The sequence below is a fragment of the Aegilops tauschii genome, chromosome 6, assembly GCF_002575655.3.
Source record: "Aegilops tauschii subsp. strangulata cultivar AL8/78 chromosome 6, Aet v6.0, whole genome shotgun sequence".
NCBI classification, from domain to species: Eukaryota; Viridiplantae; Streptophyta; class Magnoliopsida; order Poales; family Poaceae; genus Aegilops; species Aegilops tauschii.
The window spans coordinates 250,623,337-250,641,951 of NC_053040.3; the positions used below are offsets into that span (position 1 = coordinate 250,623,337).

At 44.0% G+C, this 18,615-nt stretch overlaps 1 protein-coding gene across 1 annotated transcript; it reads left to right on the forward strand.

Moving 5' to 3' along the window:
* Window positions 1-8,423: 8,423 nt before the first annotated feature.
* LOC141025995 (uncharacterized) lies at window positions 8,424-17,073 on the forward strand. The gene is made up of 2 exons (XM_073501937.1): window positions 8,424-8,531; window positions 16,750-17,073. The coding sequence occupies exons 1-2, from the start codon at window positions 8,424-8,426 to the stop codon at window positions 17,071-17,073; spliced, it is 432 nt and encodes a 143-aa protein (XP_073358038.1).
* The last annotated feature ends 1,542 nt before the right edge of the window (window positions 17,074-18,615 follow it).

Sequence of the window (18,615 nt, forward strand, 5' to 3'; positions counted from 1 at the left end):
GAACGGTGGTGGTTTTATTGTATAGAAATTATTGATCTCTCATGCTTCACTTATATTATTTTGAGAGTCTTAAACAGCATGGTAATTTGCTTTAATTGTTAAATTAATCCGAATGCGATAGGCATCCAAGATGAGCATAATAAAAACTTCCATATTGAGTTCATTGAATATCATGAGAAGTTTGATACTTGATAAGTGTTTTGAGATATAAAGGTGGTAATATTAGAGTGTGCTAGTTGAGTAATTGTGAAATTGAGAAATACTTGTATTAAGGTTGGCATGTCCCGTAGCATGCACGTATGGTAAAAGTTGTGTGACAATTTTGGCACATCAGGTGTTCTTTTATTCCTTTCCTTATGAGTGGCGGTCGGGGACGAGCGATGGTATTTTCCTACCAATCTATCCCTCTAGGGGCATGCGTAGTAGTACTTTGCTTCGAGGGCTAATAAACTTTTGCAATAAGTATATGAGTTCTTTATGACTAATGTGAGTCCATGGATTATACGCACTCTCAACCTTCCACAATTTTCTAGCCTCTACGGTACCGTGCATTGCCCTTTCTCACCTTGAGAGTTGGTGCAAACTTCTCCGGTGCATCCCAACCCCGTGATATGATACACTCTATCACACATAAACCTCCTTATATCTTGCTCAAAACATCCACCATACCTACCTATCATGGCATTTCCATAGCCATTCTGAGATGTATTGCCATGCAACTTTCCACCATTCCGTTTATTATGACACGCTCCATCATTGTCATATTGCTTTGCAAGATCATGTAGTTGACATCGTATTTGTGGCAAAGCCACCATTCATAATTTTTTCATACATGTCACTCTTGATTCATTGCATATCCCGGTACACCGCCGGAGGCATTCACATAGAGTCATATTTTTGTTCTAAGTGTTGAGTTGTAATTCTTGAGTTGTAAGTAATAAAACTGTGATGATCATCATTATTAGAGCATTGTCCCATGTGAGGAAAGGATGATGGAGACTATGATTCCCCCACAAGTCGGGATGAGATTCTGAACTAAAAAAAGAGGCCAAAAAAAAGAGAAGGCCCAAGAGAAAAAAAAGAGAAAAAGAAAAAAATGAGAGAAAAAGAGAGAAGGGACAATGTTACTATCCTTTTTCCACACTTGTGCTTCAAACTAGCACCGTGATCTTCATGATAGAGAGTCTCCTATGTTATCACTTTCATATACTAGTGGTAATTTTTCATTATAGAACTTGGCTTGTATATTCCAATGATGGGCTTCCTCAAAATGCCCTAGGTCTTCGTGAGCAAGCAAGTTGGATGCACACCCACTTAGTTTCTTTTGTTGAGCTTTCATATATTTATAGCTCTAGTGCATCCGTTGCATGGCAATCCCTACTCCTCTCATTGACATCAATTGATGGGCCTCTCCATAGCCTATTGATTAGTCGTGTCAATGTGAGACTTTCTACCTTTTTGTCTTCTCACATAACCCCCATCATTATACTTTATTCCACCCATAGTGCTATATCCATGGCTTACGCTCATGTATTGCGTAAGGGTTGAAAAGGCTGAAGCGCGTTAAAAAGTATGAACCAATTGCTCGGCTTGTCATCGGGGTTATGCATGATGAGAACGTTTTGTGTGACAAAATTGAAGCATGGCCTAACTATATGATTTTGTAGGGATAAGCTTTCTTTGGCTATGTTATTTTGATAAGACATAATTGCTTGGTTAGCATGTTTGAAGTATTATTGTTGTTACGTCAACATTAAACTTTTGTCTTGAATCTTTCAGATCTGAATATTCATACCACAATAAAAAATTACATTGAAAATTATGCTCAGAAGCATTCCACATCAAAAATTATGTTTTTATCATTTACCTACTCGAGGACGAGCAGGAATTAAGCTTGGGGATGCTTGATACGTCTCCAACGTATCTATAATTTTTTATTGCTCCATGCTATTATATAATCTGTTTTGGATGTTCAATGGGCTTTATTATACACTTTTATATTATTTTTGGGACTAACCTATTAACCAGAGGCCCAGCCCAAATTGCTGTTTTTTTTGCCTATTTCAGTGTTCCGCAGAAAAGGAATATCAAACGGAGTACAAACGGAATGAAACCTTCGGGAGAGTTATTTTTGGAACAAACGTGATCCAGAGGACTTGGAGTGGACGTCAAGAAATCACCGAGGAGGCCACGAGGGAGGGGGTGCACCTACCCCTGGGCACGCCACCCTCGTGGGCCCCTCGTGGCTCCACCGACCTAGTTCTTCCTCCTATATATACCTACGTACCCCGAAACCATCGAGGAGCACCCTGAAAACCTAATTCCACTGCCGCAACCTTCTGTACCCGTGAGATTCCATCTTGGGGCCTTTTCCGGTGCTCCGCCGGAGGGGGCATTGATCACGGAGGGCTTCTACATCAACACCATAGCCTCTCCGATGATTTGTGAGTAGTTTACCTCAGACCTTCGGGTCCATAGTTATTAGCTAGATGGCTTCTTCTCTCTCTTTGGATCTCAATACATAGTTCTCCTCGATTCTCTTGGAGATCTATTCGATGTAATCTTCTTTTGCGGTGTGTTTGTCGAGATCCGATGAATTGTGGGTTTATGATCAAGATTATCTATGAACAATATTTGAATCTTCTGAATTCTTTTATGTATGATTTGTTATCTTTGCAAGTCTCTTCGAATTATCAGTTTGGATTGGCCTACTAGATCGATCTTTCTTGCAATGGGAGAAGTGCTTAGCTTTGGGTTCAATCTTATGGTGCTCGATCCCAGTGACAGTAGGGGAAACGACACGTATTGTATTGTTGCCATTGAGGATAAAAAGATGGGGTTTATATCATATTGCATGAGTTTATCCCTCTACATCATGTCATCTTGCTTAAAGCGTTACTCCGTTCTTATGACTTAATACTCTAGATGCATGCTGGATAGCGGTCGATGTGTGGAGTAATAGTAGTAGATGCAGGCAGGAGTCGGTCTACTTGTCACGGACGTGATGCCTATATACATGATCATACCTAGATATTCTAATAACTATGCTCAATTCTATCAATTGCTCGACAGTAATTTGTTCACCCACCGTAATACTTATGCTATCTTGAGAGAAGCCACTAGTGAAACCTATGGCCCCCGGGTCTATTTTCCATCATATTAATCTCCCGTCAACAAGCTATTTTTATTACCGTTTATTTTGCAATCTTTACTTTTTATCTTTATCATAAAAATACCAAAAATATTATCTTATCATCTCTATCAGATCTCACTTTTGTATGTCCTCATGCGCGGCCCGTCAAGCAGAAGGTCAGAAAGCAAGCTTTAGAGTGGCAAGAGTTTATCATCGAAGAGATCAGGAAGTTGGAGGCGGCAGGCTTGCTTAGAGGGGTGCTCCACCCAACATGGTTGGCCAACCCGGTGGTGGTGCGCAAGGCAAATGGGAAGTGGAGGCTGTGCATTGATTATATAGATATCAATAAAGCCTGCCCGAAGGATCCTTTCCCTTTGGCGTGCATTTACCAGATCATGGACTCCACTACCGGGTGCGACCTGCTGTCGTTTCTTGACGCCTATTCAGGATACCACCAAATCTTTATGACGAAGGAAAACGAAGAGAAGACCGCCTTCATCACCCCATGTGGTACGTACTGTTTTGTACGAATGCCTTTCGGGTTGAAAAGTGCTGGTTTGACATTTGCAAGAGCAGTTCAGATTGGTTTTGAGCCCCAGCTCCATAGAAATATGGAGGCTTATATGGATGACATAGTAGTCAAAACCAAGGACAGAGCAACACTTGTTCAAGATTTGGAGGAAACATTTGCAAATTTGCGCAAGATCAATCTCAAGCTCAACCCTGAGAAGTGTGTCTTCGGTGTCCCATCCGGTAAACTTCTCGGGTTCTTTGTGTCTCAGCGCGGGATCGAAGCAAAACCCCAACAAGATCAAGGCAATCGAGCAGATTGAAGAACCGAAGCGAGTCAAGGATGTGCGTCGGCTTGCCGGCTGCGTTGCCGCTTTAAGTAGGTTTATCTCCAAATGCTGAGCGGGCCCTGCCCTTCTTCAAAATTTTGAAGAAGACATGGCCCATGAAATGGACCCCGGAGGCAGGCAGCGCTGCAGGATTTGAAGAGGTACCTCTCCTCTACACCAATACTAGTTGCTCCCAAACCGCAAGAGCCGTTGCTGCTATATCTAGCGGCGATGACTCAAGTGGTCAGTGCTGTGCTAGTGGTGCACAGCGAAGCTGACGGAAAAGCGGTAGCGGTAGCGGGACTGTTGGATGACGAGCCAGAGTTCCCCCCGGCGAGGTCTGGTGCCGGCAAGGCGGGACCCCCGGCAGAGTCTGGCACCGGCGAGACAGGAGCCCCGCAAAGTCTGGCACCGGCAAAGCAGGGTCAACGCAAGCAAATTAAGTGGTACAGAGGAAGTAGATGATGCATCACCCAGTTTACTTCGTTAGCTCCCTCTTGCAGGGAGCTAGATCAAGGTACTCCGGTGTGCAGAAGTTTCTCTACGGCCTCCTTATGGACTCGAGGAAGCTGCGTCATTATTCTCAAGCACATAAGATCACCGTCATCATTCGCTTCCCGTTGCAACGGATCTTATACAACCTAGATGTAACCGGAAGGAATGTGGAATGGGCGTTGGAACTGTCAAGCTTTGGTCTCAGGTTTGAAAGTACTTCGACAATCCAGAGCAGGGCTTTGGCGGGGTACATTGCAGAATGGACCTCAACGCCTGACGAAGAAATTCAAGAGACCACTCTCCCCGGCTAGGAAGCAAGCCGCGACTGGATTATGTACTTTGATGGGGCTTTCTCGCTGCAAGGCGCTGGTGCCGGCGTGCTGCTTGTCGCGCCCACGGGAGAGAACCTCAAGTACGTAGTCCAAATGCATTTTCCCCAAGAGAGATCAATAAACAACACCATGGAGTATGAGGGGCTGCTTGCCGGTCTCAAGATCGCGGTAGGCCTTGGGATCAGGAAGCTGATCGTCCGTGGGGATTCACAACTCATGGTGAAGCAAGTGAACAATGATTATCAGAGCCCACTGATGGAATCTTATGTAGATGAAGTGCGGAAGTTGGAAGATCATTTTGACGGTCTACAAGCAGAGCATGTTCCTCGAGCAGAGAACAACATTGCCGACGACCTGTCGAAATGTACTGCCCTCAAGTCACCTGTGGAACCAGGGACCTTTGTGCTCCAACTGACTCTTCCATCCATTGAACCATCAGCAGGACAAAATAAGCGAAGAAAATCAGGCCCCGGCAAGTACTTTCCCGCCGAGCTCCCAGGAGCCGCCGGCAAGGATGTTGCCGGGAACGACAAGCTTGCAGAGGAGCAATAGGCCCTTGCCGTAGAGACAACAGATCCCACGGTAGAAGACATGCCTTTAGTCCTTGCCTCCGAGCCCATGGGCACAGCACACGGGAGAGAACCTCAAGTACGTAGTCCAAATGCATTTTCCCCAAGAGAGATCAATAAACAACACCATGGAGTATGAGGGGCTGCTTGCCGGTCTCAAGATCGCGGTAGGCCTTGGGATCAGGAAGCTGATCGTCCGTGGGGATTCACAACTCATGGTGAAGCAAGTGAACAATGATTATCAGAGCCCACTGATGGAATCTTATGTAGATGAAGTGCGGAAGTTGGAAGATCATTTTGACGGTCTACAAGCAGAGCATGTTCCTCGAGCAGAGAACAACATTGCCGACGACCTGTCGAAATGTACTGCCCTCAAGTCACCTGTGGAACCAGGGACCTTTGTGCTCCAACTGACTCTTCCATCCATTGAACCATCAGCAGGACAAAATAAGCGAAGAAAATCAGGCCCCGGCAAGTACTTTCCCGCCGAGCTCCCAGGAGCCGCCGGCAAGGATGTTGCCGGGAACGACAAGCTTGCAGAGGAGCAATAGGCCCTTGCCGTAGAGACAACAGATCCCACGGTAGAAGACATGCCTTTAGTCCTTGCCTCCGAGCCCATGGGCACAGCACACCGTTCAGTTCCTCAAAACAGGGGAACTCCCCGAAGAACAGGAAGAAGCGGAGAAAGTAGCTCGTCGGTCTGCCATGTACCAGTTTGTGGACGATGTCCTGTACAGGAAAAGACCGAACGGCGTGAAATTGAAGTGTATTCCCCGGGAGGACGGACTGGAGCTGTTGGCGGAGATACATGGAGGCATATGTGGCTATCACATAGGATCAAGGGCCCTTGCCGGCAAGGCTTCTTCTGGCCCACTTCTCTCCAGGATGCAACTGCACTAGTAACCAAGTGTGAAGCGTGTCACTTGCATTCGAAGAAACTCCATCAACCAGCTCAAGCTATTCAGACAATCCCTCTTTCCTGGCCATTTTCGGTCTGGGGGCTCGACATATTGGGCCCCTTTCCCCGTGTTGTCGGGGGCTTTGAGTACTTGTACATTGCGATTGACAAGTTCACAAAGTGGAAGCGATGAGAAAGGTGACAACACAGTCAGACATCGAGTTCTTCAAACGGCTAGTTTGCTATTTTGGTGTGCCCAGCAGGGTCATCACCGACAACGGCACGCAGTTCACAAGCCGTGCCTTCATGCAATACGCCCAAGACCTCGGCAGCAAGATATGTTTTGCTTCTGTTGCACATCCATGAAGCAATGGCCAGGCGGAGAGGGCAAATGCTGAGGTGCTGCAAGGCCTCAGGATGAGGAATTTTGATAGGTTGCACAAGTGCGGAAGACGCTGGATTGACGAGTTGTCGGCGGTTCTTTGGTCAATGAGAACAACGCCAAATCGAGCCACCGGCCAGACACCCTTCTCCCTCGTTTACGGGGCAGAAGCAGTTCTCCCCAAAGATGTCATATACAGGTCACCTCGAGCGCTCGCTTATGATGAGCTTGAGCAAGAGCAGTTGCAGCAAGATGACGCAACACTCCTTGAGGAAGATCATCTTTTAGGCTGCTATGCGAGCTGCGCGCTATCAGCAAGCCTTGCGCCGCTACCATAGCTGCAAGGTTCATGCCCGAAGCTATGAGGAGGGCGACCTTGTTCTTCAGCGCGTTTAGTCGGCCAAGAACTCCAACAAGTTGGCGCCAAAGTGGGAGGGCCCTTATCGAGTAATATGAGTCACCTCAGCCCCGGCAAGCTAAGGCTGCCGGGGGCATTCAGATAAGTCTTTTTCCCGAGCTACGTACTTCCGTATGAAACTTGAACGTAGGAAACTTCGCTCTATCTCGTGCCACCATGCTCTCTCTTCCCTGTGCCCAAAGTCCCTTTTTTGGGCCGGGATTTGGTTGTGGTTGCGGTGGAAGGGGGATGGGCGAAAGGCCTAATCCTACTCTACCCCTGCATCAGCTAAGGGCGTGAGCGTAGTTGTGGTATGAAGCGGCAGGACGGCAGGGCCGGTTGCCGGGGGGCGTTGTCTACATAAAAGAAATGGCAAGGACCCGTTCCTTGGTGTGAGCGTCGCTCGCGCACAAAAGAACCCGGCAAACCCCCTTTTTCTTCATCAATACCTTGATTTGACAAGTACAATTCATACGGAATGTAAGCATAAGCTAGGGGTTACAGAGTTCAAATTCGACAAATGCCCGCAGGCTTAAGATCTAAAAAAAGGGTAAGATGCCCGTAATCCCTTTCTTGTCCCTCTCCTCAGGAAGCAGACCAGAATAGTAGGAGGGCAAAAGGAGTGCGTAGGCGAAATACACGCGGCAGAAGCCACCAAGAGGACGCCCCGGCAGCCGTCCAGAAGAAGGTTGGTGATGACAGTGCCGAGGGAGAAGCCAAAAGATGAGGCAGCGGGCCGGCAATACGCGATGAAGGTGTCGGTGCCATCGTACTCCGACTTGACGGCCCGCCACCCGCCTCCTTCGCTTCTCCGGCCTTGCAGCGTCGGCCGCTAGAAGCGGCAGCCCTGAGATGTTCAAGGAGCTGGCCTGCGAGGCCACCGCCAAGAACCACCCCCGGTAAATCGCTGTACCGAGGAGAAGACCAGGTGTTGATGATGGTGCTGCCGGCGCCGCCTAGGGACGGAGCGCCCAACGTCTAGTCGGACCCGTCCCCATCGTCCTCCTCATCGGTCTCCTCCTCGTCGCTACCGCCCGAGGAGGAGCTCTCATTATCAGTCGAGCTCTCCGTGCAGCACTCTAGCCAGATTCCCGAGCGCCCAAAAACATTGATGGAGAGCAAGTCAGCCTCCACTAATTTAAAGCGGAGGACATGCCCCTTCATCAGGCAGTGGGCGCGTGCGAAGGTTTTCCAGACACGATGGAGAAGCATTACATTGGGGACGCGGAACTTTACGTTCGCGCACATGTCGCCATTGCAACACCCCTTCATGTGAACGCCTCGGGAAGACGGAGGTGGCTACGCGGCGGTTCACGCAGCTGCAGGATAAACTCCAGCGCTGTATCTCCGACATGGCCGCTCGACGAAGCAGGAGGAGATGGTGGTGGAGACGGTGATGCCGCAGGTGCCCCCCTTCCACGTCCGCCTCTGCCTCGACCACCTCGCCAACCGCGGCCTCGTCCAGCGCCTTCACCTTGGGCGTCTGGCTCTTCCTTAACCGCCACGGCTCGTTGGCGAGAGGAAGATCTAGTCGCCTCTGTAGAAGGACGGCCGCGACCACGCCCTCTCAGCATGGTGGTAGATGAAGAACGGGGAAGAAGAAGACGCGAGAAGATGCCCCCTCCTTCTCCTCCCAATCCCCTTTTTATAGCCAAGCAGGGAGGGCTGGGGTTTGGCTCTACACCTCCTCGGAAGAGTCCTTCCAAGTCAGGCTCATTAAAGCCATTGGCAACGAGCAAGGCCGACGGCGGCCCTCCCCGCGCCAATCGAAGGCGCGTGGGTATCTTCCATGGCACGCCCTCCCATACCCCGCACGTCCGCCACCTACCCCGCGCCATGCATGCGGCGTACGTGGCGAAAAAGGCGGGCGTAGTGGGAAGCGTGGAACAGTGATTATCGTCCCGTGAATAAAGGCTATTCACGGGCCACCGCAAGCACAAACGGCGAGAAGATCACAACAATTACTCCCCTTCCACGCGTGCCTGTGCACTGTTTGGGCCTGGCCCCACGACGCTTCGCATCCGTGTATGGCCCAGGCCCGGGGGCTCCTGTCGGTGTACTAAAGTTTGGGTTCTTTAGCACCCCATACTTGTGCACGGGCAGTCGTAGCCACCTCCGCCGCAAGGCGTGAATAGGGCGAGCGGGGACAGATACAAGACTTAGAAAAACAGCCAAATCAGAGAACAAAGGACGAGTTGGAGCCCCGGCAAGATCCTTGCCGGGGCGGCTTGCGAGACCTCGGCAAGGTCCTTGCTGGGACGGCTTACAGAGCACCAACTAGAGCACCTCCCTTGTGGTTTGGAGCTCTGACACCATCGACAATGTTAAGAACAGTATCCAACGACGCGTGTAGTGGCGTGCAGATCTTTGTGAAGGCCAGAAGACGAGACGCCAGCAAGATCCCTGCCGAGGGCGCCCACGAGGCCCCGGCAAGATCCTTGTCGAGGACTCCCACGAGGCCCTGGCAAGATCCTTGCCAGGGACAACGGCAAGACCGTGGCCAGACTCGGCTACCCAGTCACCACTCCAGTACAGGAGCTGGGCCTGCCAGCCTGGCAAGCACCTGCGTGGTGACATGTAGATCTTCGTGAAGACCCTGCCACCTCTCCAGCGCAGCTGCTGGCCAGCCAACTTGGCACTGCATGCCCCATCGGCGTGGACGCGTGTCGAGACGGGGCGAGGCGGCAACGGACGGGGCGGGCTCTCTTCCGGTCCACAATAAAGCTAGAGGACACGTAAGCGGCGCATTAAATGCGTTTGTCCTTAGATGACCAAGATAAGCGTGTGTACTGTAGCTACTTTACACCTCATGTATGCCACCGTGGCAGCCCCTTGGTCATATAAAAGGAGGCCCACGGCGTACTGGAGGAGGATTCAGTTTTTTGGACCTCTCGGCCCAGCTTGCATGTGTAGCAATGAGCCGAAGCTCAAGAACACTCAATACACAATCAAGCAGGACTAGGGTTTTACACACCTCTACGGCCCGAACCTGGGTAAAGACCCGTGGTATTGATCACTAGATCTGCTCTTTGCTTAACCCCTGTTCCCTGCCAAACCGTAGAAGGGATCCCCGTGGTCTCATAGGTGTCATTTCCCCGACAGAGTGAAGCGCCTTTGGTAAGGAGACATTTATATTACGTGCTGAAATTTATTGTCACTTGTCACTATGGAAAATAGTCCTTTGAGAGTTGCCCCACAACCTACTGAACCTACTGAAAATATTTATTATGAGATTCCTTCGGGTATGTTAGAGAAACTGCTAGCTAATCCTTATGCAGGGGATGGAACGGTACATCCTGATATGCACCTAATCTATGTGGATGAGATGTGTGGATTGTTTAAGCTTGAAGGTTTATCCGAGGACTGATTTTAGAAGAAGGTGTTCCCTTTATGTTTGGAGGGAAAGGCATTGGCATGGTATAGACTATTGGATGATACTGGAACATGGGATTGGAACCGATTGAAATTGGAATTTCACAAGTTTTATCCTATGCATTTCATCGTGATAGAAATTATATATATAATATATATATATATATAACTTTTGGCCTCGTGAAGGAGAAATTATCGCTCAAGCTTGGGGGAGGCTTAAATATATGATGCACGCATGCCCCAATCATGAGCTCTCAAGAGAAATTATTATTCAAAACTTTTATGCTCGGTTTTTTTGATAATGATCAATCCATGCTCGATACTTTTTCTACTGGTTCCTTTATGAAGAAAAATATTGAATTCAAATGGGGTCTTCTGGAAAGAATTAAACGCAACTCTGAGGATTGGGAATTCAACAAGGATAAAGAGTCAGGTATAAAACTTGAGTTTGATTGAGTTTGATTACTTTCTAAACTTATGGAAACTGATGATTTTCATAAGTTTAGAACTAAACTTGGACTTGACTCGGAGATAGTAGCTTCGTTTTGTGAAACATTTGATACTCATGTTGATCTCCGTAAGGAGAAGTGGTTTAAATTTCATCCACCTATTGAAGATATGTTTGAGGAACCTGTTATAGTTAAAGATGAAACAATTATCTATAATGTTGATCCAGTTGTGCCTACTCTTATATTGAGAAACCTTATTTCCCTGTTAGGATTAAGGAACATGCTAAAGCTTCAACTGTGGTTAATAACAGTAATATTAAAACATCTCGACCCTCTGAACAAATTAGTTTGGAACCTAATATTGCAATGGTTAAAGATCTTTTGGTTGATAATATTGATGGACATGTCATATATTTATGCGAGAAGGTAACTAAAATTGCTAAACTCGATCCTATAGATAAAAACAACCATATTATTCGCATGCATGTTGTTTCTGTTAAAGTAGGAGATCATTGTTATCATGGTTTATGTTATATGGGGGCTAGGTAAGTGCTAATCCTTTTACTTTATATCAAGAAGTCATGGATGATATTGCACATGTTGAGATAGGAGACATTGATGTTACTATTAAGCTTGCAAATAGAGATACTATTTCACCGCTTGGGATTGTTAGAGATTTTGAATTATTGTGTGGTAAGATCAAATACCCTACAGATTTTCTTGTTCTTGGATCTACAAGATGATTTTTGTCCCATTGTTTTTGGTAGACGTTTTCCGAATACAGTTAATGCTAAGATTGATTGAACTAGGGAAAGGATCAGTGTTAATTTTGGTGAGGTGTCTCATGAATTCAATTTCTCTAAATTTCATAGATAAACTCATGATAAAGAATTGTCTAGCAAAGATGAAATTATTGGTCTTTCTTTTATTGACGCACCTCCTACTGATCCGTTAAAACAATATTTGCTAGACCATGAGAATGATATGCATATGAATGAAAGAAATGAAATACTATTTAGGCAAGGACCTATCCTTAAACACAATTTGCCTATTGAAACTTTGGGATATCCTCTCCCACCTAAGAGTGATCCTATGTTTGGATTAAAGAAACAACCTGATACAATCAAATATGCTTACCTTGATGAAAAAAGATATATCCTGTTATTGTCAATGGTAACCTTTCAGAGCATGAAGAAAAGATATTGCTAAAAAATTCTGTGGAAGCATCGTGTCACTATTGGATATACTATTCATGATATTAAGGGCATTAGTCCCAGTCTATGTCGGCACAAGATTAATATGGAGCCTAATGCCAAACCCGTTTGTTGATCATCAGCGTCATTTGAATCCTAAAATGAAGGATGTTGTAAGAAATGGAATATTAAAGCTTCTGGAAGTAGGTATAATTTATCCTATAGCTGATAGTAGATGGGTAAGTCCTATTCATTGTGTTCCTGACAAAGCAGGTATAATCGTTGTTCCTAATGATAAAAATGAACTTATCCCACAACTGGTTATAGGATGGTAATTGATTTAAGGAAATTAAACAAAGCTACTAGGAAATATCACTACCCCTTGCCTTTTATTGAACAAATGTTAGAAAGATTATGTAAGCATACACACTTTTGCTTCATAGATGGATAATCTGGTTTTTCTCAAATACCTATGTTAAAAGAATATCAAGAGAAAACTTCTTTTACTTGTCCTTATGGAACCTATGCTTATAGACGTATGCCTTTTGGTTTATGTAATGCACCTGCTACCTTTTAAATATGTATGACTACTATATTCTCTAACTTTCACGAAATAATTGTCGAGGTATTCATCGATGATTTTTCCATTACAGAACTTCTTTTGATGATTGCTTAAGCAACCTTGATCGAGTTTTGCAGAGATGTGAAGAAACTAATCTTGCCTTGAATTGGGAGCAGTGTCACTTTATGGTAAATGAATGTATAATACTTGGGCATAAGATTTCCGAATGAGGTATTGAAGTAGATAAAGCTAAAGTTGATGCAATTGAGAAAATGCCATGTCCTAAAGATATTAAAGGTATAATAAGCTTCCTTGGCCATGCTTGTTTCTATAGGAGGTTCATTAAAGACTTCTCTAAAATTTCTAGGCCTCTTACTAATGTTTTGCAAAAAGATATTCCATTTTTATGATTATTTTGTAGAAGCCTTTGAAATACATAAGGAAGCCTTAATTTATGCACCCATTGTTGAACCACCTGATTGGAATCTACCCTTTGAAATTATGTGTGATGCTAGTGATTATGCTCTTGGTGCTGTTTTAGTTCAAAGAGTTCATAATAAATTGAATGTTATTCATTGTGCTAATAAGACTCTAGACAGTGCTCAAAGAAATTACGTTACTACTGAGATAGAATTTTTTTCAGTTGTGTTTGCATGTCATAAATTCAGACCTTATATTATTGATACTAAAGTTACTATTCACATCGATCATGCTGCTATTAATTATCTTATGGAAAATAAAGATGCTAAAACTAGACTAATTAGGTGGGTTCTATTATTACATAAGTTTGATTTCCATATTATTTATAGAAAAGGAGTTGAGAATCCTGTAGCAGATAACTTGTCTAGGATGGAAAATGTTCTTGATGACCCACTGCATATTCATGATAGTTTTCCTGATGAGCAATTAGCAGTTATAAATGTTCCACGGAATAGTCCTTGGTATGCCGACTATGCTAATTATACTGTTGCTAAATATATACCACATAGTTACACATACCAACAAAAGAAAAAGTTTTTCCTTGATTTAAGACATTACTTTTGGGATGACCCGCATTTATATAAAGGACTAGATGGTGTTATTAGATGTTGTGTACCTGAGTATGAACAGGAACAAATCCTACAGAAGTGTCACTCCGAGGAATACAGGGGCACCATGCTGGAGACAGAACCGCACATAAGGCATTACAGTCTGGTTTTTATTGGCCTACTCTCTTGAAGGATGCATGTAAGTTTTTCCTATCTTGTGATGAATGTCAAAGAATTGGTAATATTGGTAGACGTCAGGAAATGCCTATGAACTATTCACTTGTTATTGAACAATTTGATGTATGGGGCTTTGATTATATGGGACATTTTCCTTCCTCTAATGGGTATACACATATTCTAGTTGTTTTTGATTACGTTACTAAGTGGGAAGAAGATATTCCAACTAGTAGTGTTGATCACAACACTTCTATAAAAATGCTTAACAAAGTTATTTTCCCAAGGTTTGGACTGCCTAGATATTTAAAGACTGATGGTGGTTCACACTTTATTCATGGTGGATTCCGTAAATTCCTACACAAATATGATGTAAACCATATAATTGCATCACCTTATCATCCTCAGTCTAGTGGTCAAGTTGAATTGATCAATAGAGAAATAAAGTTAATTTTGCAAAAGACTTTAATAGATCTAGAAAGAATTGGTCTAAGAAACTTGATGATGCATTATGGGCTTATAACTCCTTATAAAAACCCTATGGGTATGTCTCCATATAAAATGGTATATGGAAAAGCATGTCATTTACCTCTTGAGTATATGGAAAAACTTAATTATGATTTCAAACTTGCCGGTGAAAAGAGCACTACTAGGAAAAGGCCTACTAGTGGTGCACCAGTTTTGCCTACTAATGGCGCACTACTGGTGCGCCACTAGTATTAAATACTAATGGCGCACCACTGGTGCGCCATTAGTATCTTGTATACTAATGGCGCATCACGCCGTGCGCCATTACTATCTGACTTAGTAATGGCGCACCACATAGAAGTGCGCCATTAGTAACAATTTTTTTTCAAATATTTTTTCAAAAAAAATTATTTTTTTTTAAAAAAATTCAATTTTTTTCGTTTTTTCTTAATCTCGGGTCACTATGGCTTAATCTCGGGTCAATATGCTTAATCTCAAGTCAAATTGCACTAAGTGGTCAAACTCAAATTTTTTTTCGTTTTTTCTTAATCTCGGGTCACTATGGCTTAATCTCGGGTCAATATGCTTAATCTCAAGTCAAATTGCACTAAGTGGTCAAACTTCCCGGAAGGTCACCCATCCTCATACTACTCCATCCTGAGCATGCTTAATTTCACAGCTCTATCCAACCCTACCACCACCTCACTTAACAGGCACTTGTTGATATATCTACCATATCAATCCTATTAAACCTTGTTGATGTCTAGGACTTTGTTCATGTTCATGAGTATGATGAAATTTTGAAAAATATTTCAAACTTCCCGGTCATATTACGTATCATTTTTTGAAAAAAAATTCCAACAAAAAAATTCAACACCAATTTTTTCTGTTACTAGTGGCGCACCTAGCAAACGGTGCGCCACTAGTAAGTTTGAATTTTTTTGAATTTTTTTGCCTCTAGATCTTGAAAGCCCCGTAACTTTTTCCTGTTAGGTTTTTGAGGATTTTGAAAATGTTTAACGGGGTTCCCCCGGTTAAATTCGGATGTAACTTTTCGAGTAGATGATTTTTCATATAAAAAACTTTTTAATCCGAGTTCGTATGCAAAAGTTATGCCCATTTTACAAATTCCAGAGAGATTTTGCAAATAAAGTCGAATTTCATATTTGTAAATTTTCCCAACAACTAGACCGCATATCACATGGGAAACTTATTTTTTTTTATTTTTTGACATTTCCATCATTTTCTTTTTTTTTGGGTCAAGGGGGGGGTGCATTCGGTGGAATTTTTGGGTCAAGTTAGTAATGGCGCATCGTGGGAGTGGTGCGCCATTACTAGTTCAACTAGTAACTAGTAATGGCGCACCACTCCCACGGTGCGCCATTACTAGTTCTGAAAAAAAAAAAATTGAAAAAAATTTACTAGTGGCACACCGTGGATGTGGAGTTTAACTAGTAATGGCGCACTATCCCCTGGTGCGCCATTACTAGTTTTGGGAAAAAATAAAAAAATTGAAAAAAAATTGAATTTTTTTTACTAGTGGCGCACCGTGGATGTGGTGCGCCATTACTAGTTTAACTAGTAATGGCGCACTATCCCCTGGTGCGCCATTACTAGTTTTGAAAAAAAATAAAAAAATTGTTACTAGTGGCGCACCGTGGATGTGGTGCGCCATTAGTATTTGGACACTAATGGCGCACCAACACATGGTGCGCCATTAGTGTCCATATCATCTATAGCCCTTTTCCTAGTAGTGGAGGTTATTTGATATTAGCTCTTTAGATGAATTGAGGACACAAGCTTATGAAAATGCCAAGTTGTTTAAAGAAAATTTTAAAAGATGGCATGACACCAAAAATGGGAATTTAAAGTAGGTGATCAAGTTCTATTGTACAACTCTCGTTTCAGATTCTTTGCAGGGAAACTTCTCTCTAAATGGAAATGACCATATATCTCACTCTAGAGCCATTAATATCAACAATGTCGAAGGCACTAATCCAAGAGTGGTTAATGGGCAAATAATTAAACATTATATCTCAGGTACGCCCATTAATATTGAGACTGATAGTATTCATACAATGACATTGGAGGAGCACGTAAAAGAGATCTTCCGGAATGCTCTAGAACCCTGAAAGAAGTAGGTACGTGGTACGGTAAATAAATTGACTCCAAAAGTTCCATAAAAATACTTTTGTTTGTTTCGGAATATATAAAAAATTAGGAAAATAATAAACAACCAGGAAAGTGCACGTGGAAGTGACGAGCTCGGGGGCACTCCCTACCCCCCAGGGCGCGCCGTGCGAGCTTGTGGCTCCCTCGTGGACTTTCTCGACTCCGTTTTCTTCCAGATACTTGTCCTGCATGGGAAAAATTCATTATATATACTCCATGCTGTTTCGACCACCGTATTGCAAGTTTTCCTCTGTTCTTGTTTCGAGCTATTTTCTAATAGATCTAGGTCACCTTGGCGCCTCCAAGTTCGTCCAAGGACAAGTTCTATGAGAAGGTGTTCAAGCCCTACCTTCCAGAGGTGATGAAACACCCTCAAGCCATTGAGATGTGTGATGGGGTTCTTCACATTCGGGACGTTCAAGGGCCCAAGAAGGAAGGACGCGAGATGGCCAGGCTCGAAGCTATAGAGCAGGAGAGCATCAAGTGCCAAGGGATGGTGAAGTGCAGTCTTAGCACTAACTACTCCATGATCACTACATTCATCCACGAGCACAAAGTGGAAAACAAGGATATTGGGGATGCCATCTTCAAGGTCAATGACAAAGATTGATCATCTTCAGGCACAAATTTATGACTTGCAAAACAAACTTTTTTCGTATGAAGTCAAGTTTAAAGGTATGAGTTTAGCTGCAAATTTCAGGACTCCGGAGACACATTTATCCTTTTATGATGGAGAGCCTACGCCTTGGAAGATGGAGGACAATCCTACGACCTCATCACTGATACGTCCATTTTGCATCATGTTTTCCTACTGTTATTTATAATGTTTTTAATCAATATAACACTTTGTGGAGTAATTCTAATGCCTTTTCTCTAATAATATGCAAGGTTTACACAAAGAGGAAGATTACTAGTAGCTGGAATTTTGGACCTGAAAAAGTTATGTTAGAGATACCTATTATTCAAATCTCCAAATGAGCTGAAAATTTATGGAGATTTATTTTGGAATATATAAAAAATATTGGAGAAAAGAAATACCAGAGGGGGCCACCTAGGTGCCCATTAGGCACCAGGGCGCACCTACCCCCTGGCGCGCCCTGGTGGGTAGTGGGCCCCCCTTGCCAGCCTCCGGTGACCATCTTCTGGCATATAAGGTCATTTGGCCGAGAAAAAATAAAGAGAGGACTTTCGGGACGGAGCACCGTCGTCTCAAGGCGGAATTTGGGCAGGAGCACTTTTGTTCTCCAGCGGAGCGATTCCGCCGGGGATACTTCCCTCCGGGAGGGGAAATCAAAGCCATCGTCATCACCAACAACCCTCTCATCAATAGAGAGCCAATCTTCATCAACATCTTCACCAGCACCTTCTCCTCTCAAAACCCTAGTTCATCTCTTGTGTTCAATCTTTGTAACAAAACCACAGATTGGTACCTGTGGGTGACGAGCAGTGTTGATTAGAACTTGTAGTTGATGCTAGCCGGTTTATTTGGTGGAATATTATATGTTTAGGTCTATTATGCTATGCAATACCCCTCTAATCTTGAGCATGAATATGTTGTGTGAGTAGTTACTTTTTTGTAGAGGACATGGGAGAAGTCTTGTCACAACTAATCATGTGAATTTGATAGTCGTTCGATATTTTGATGGTATGTACGTTGTGATTCCCTTAGTGGTGCTATGTAAACGTCGACTACATGAAACCTCACCATCTATGGGCATAAGGGAATGTATTGTGGAGTAGTTATTAGATGATGGGTTGCTATAGTGAGAGAAGCATAAACCCTAGTTTATGCGCTATTTCGTAAGGGGTTGATTTGGATCCATATGTTTAATGCTATGGTTAAATTTTATCTTAATTCTTCTTTCGTAGTTGCGTATGCTTGCGAGACAGGCTAATCATAAGTGGGAGGCTTATTCAAGTAAGAACAACACCCAAGCACTGGTCCACCCACATATCAAATTATCAAAGTAGCGAACGCGAATCAAACCAACATGACGAAAGTGACTGGATGAAATTCGTGTGTGTCCTCAAGAACGCTTTGCTTATTATAAGAGACCATTCCATCATGTCCTTTGCTATTAAAAGGATTGGCCTACCTTGCTGCACTTTTATTACCATTGCTGTTACTTGCTCGTTACAAACTATCTTGCTA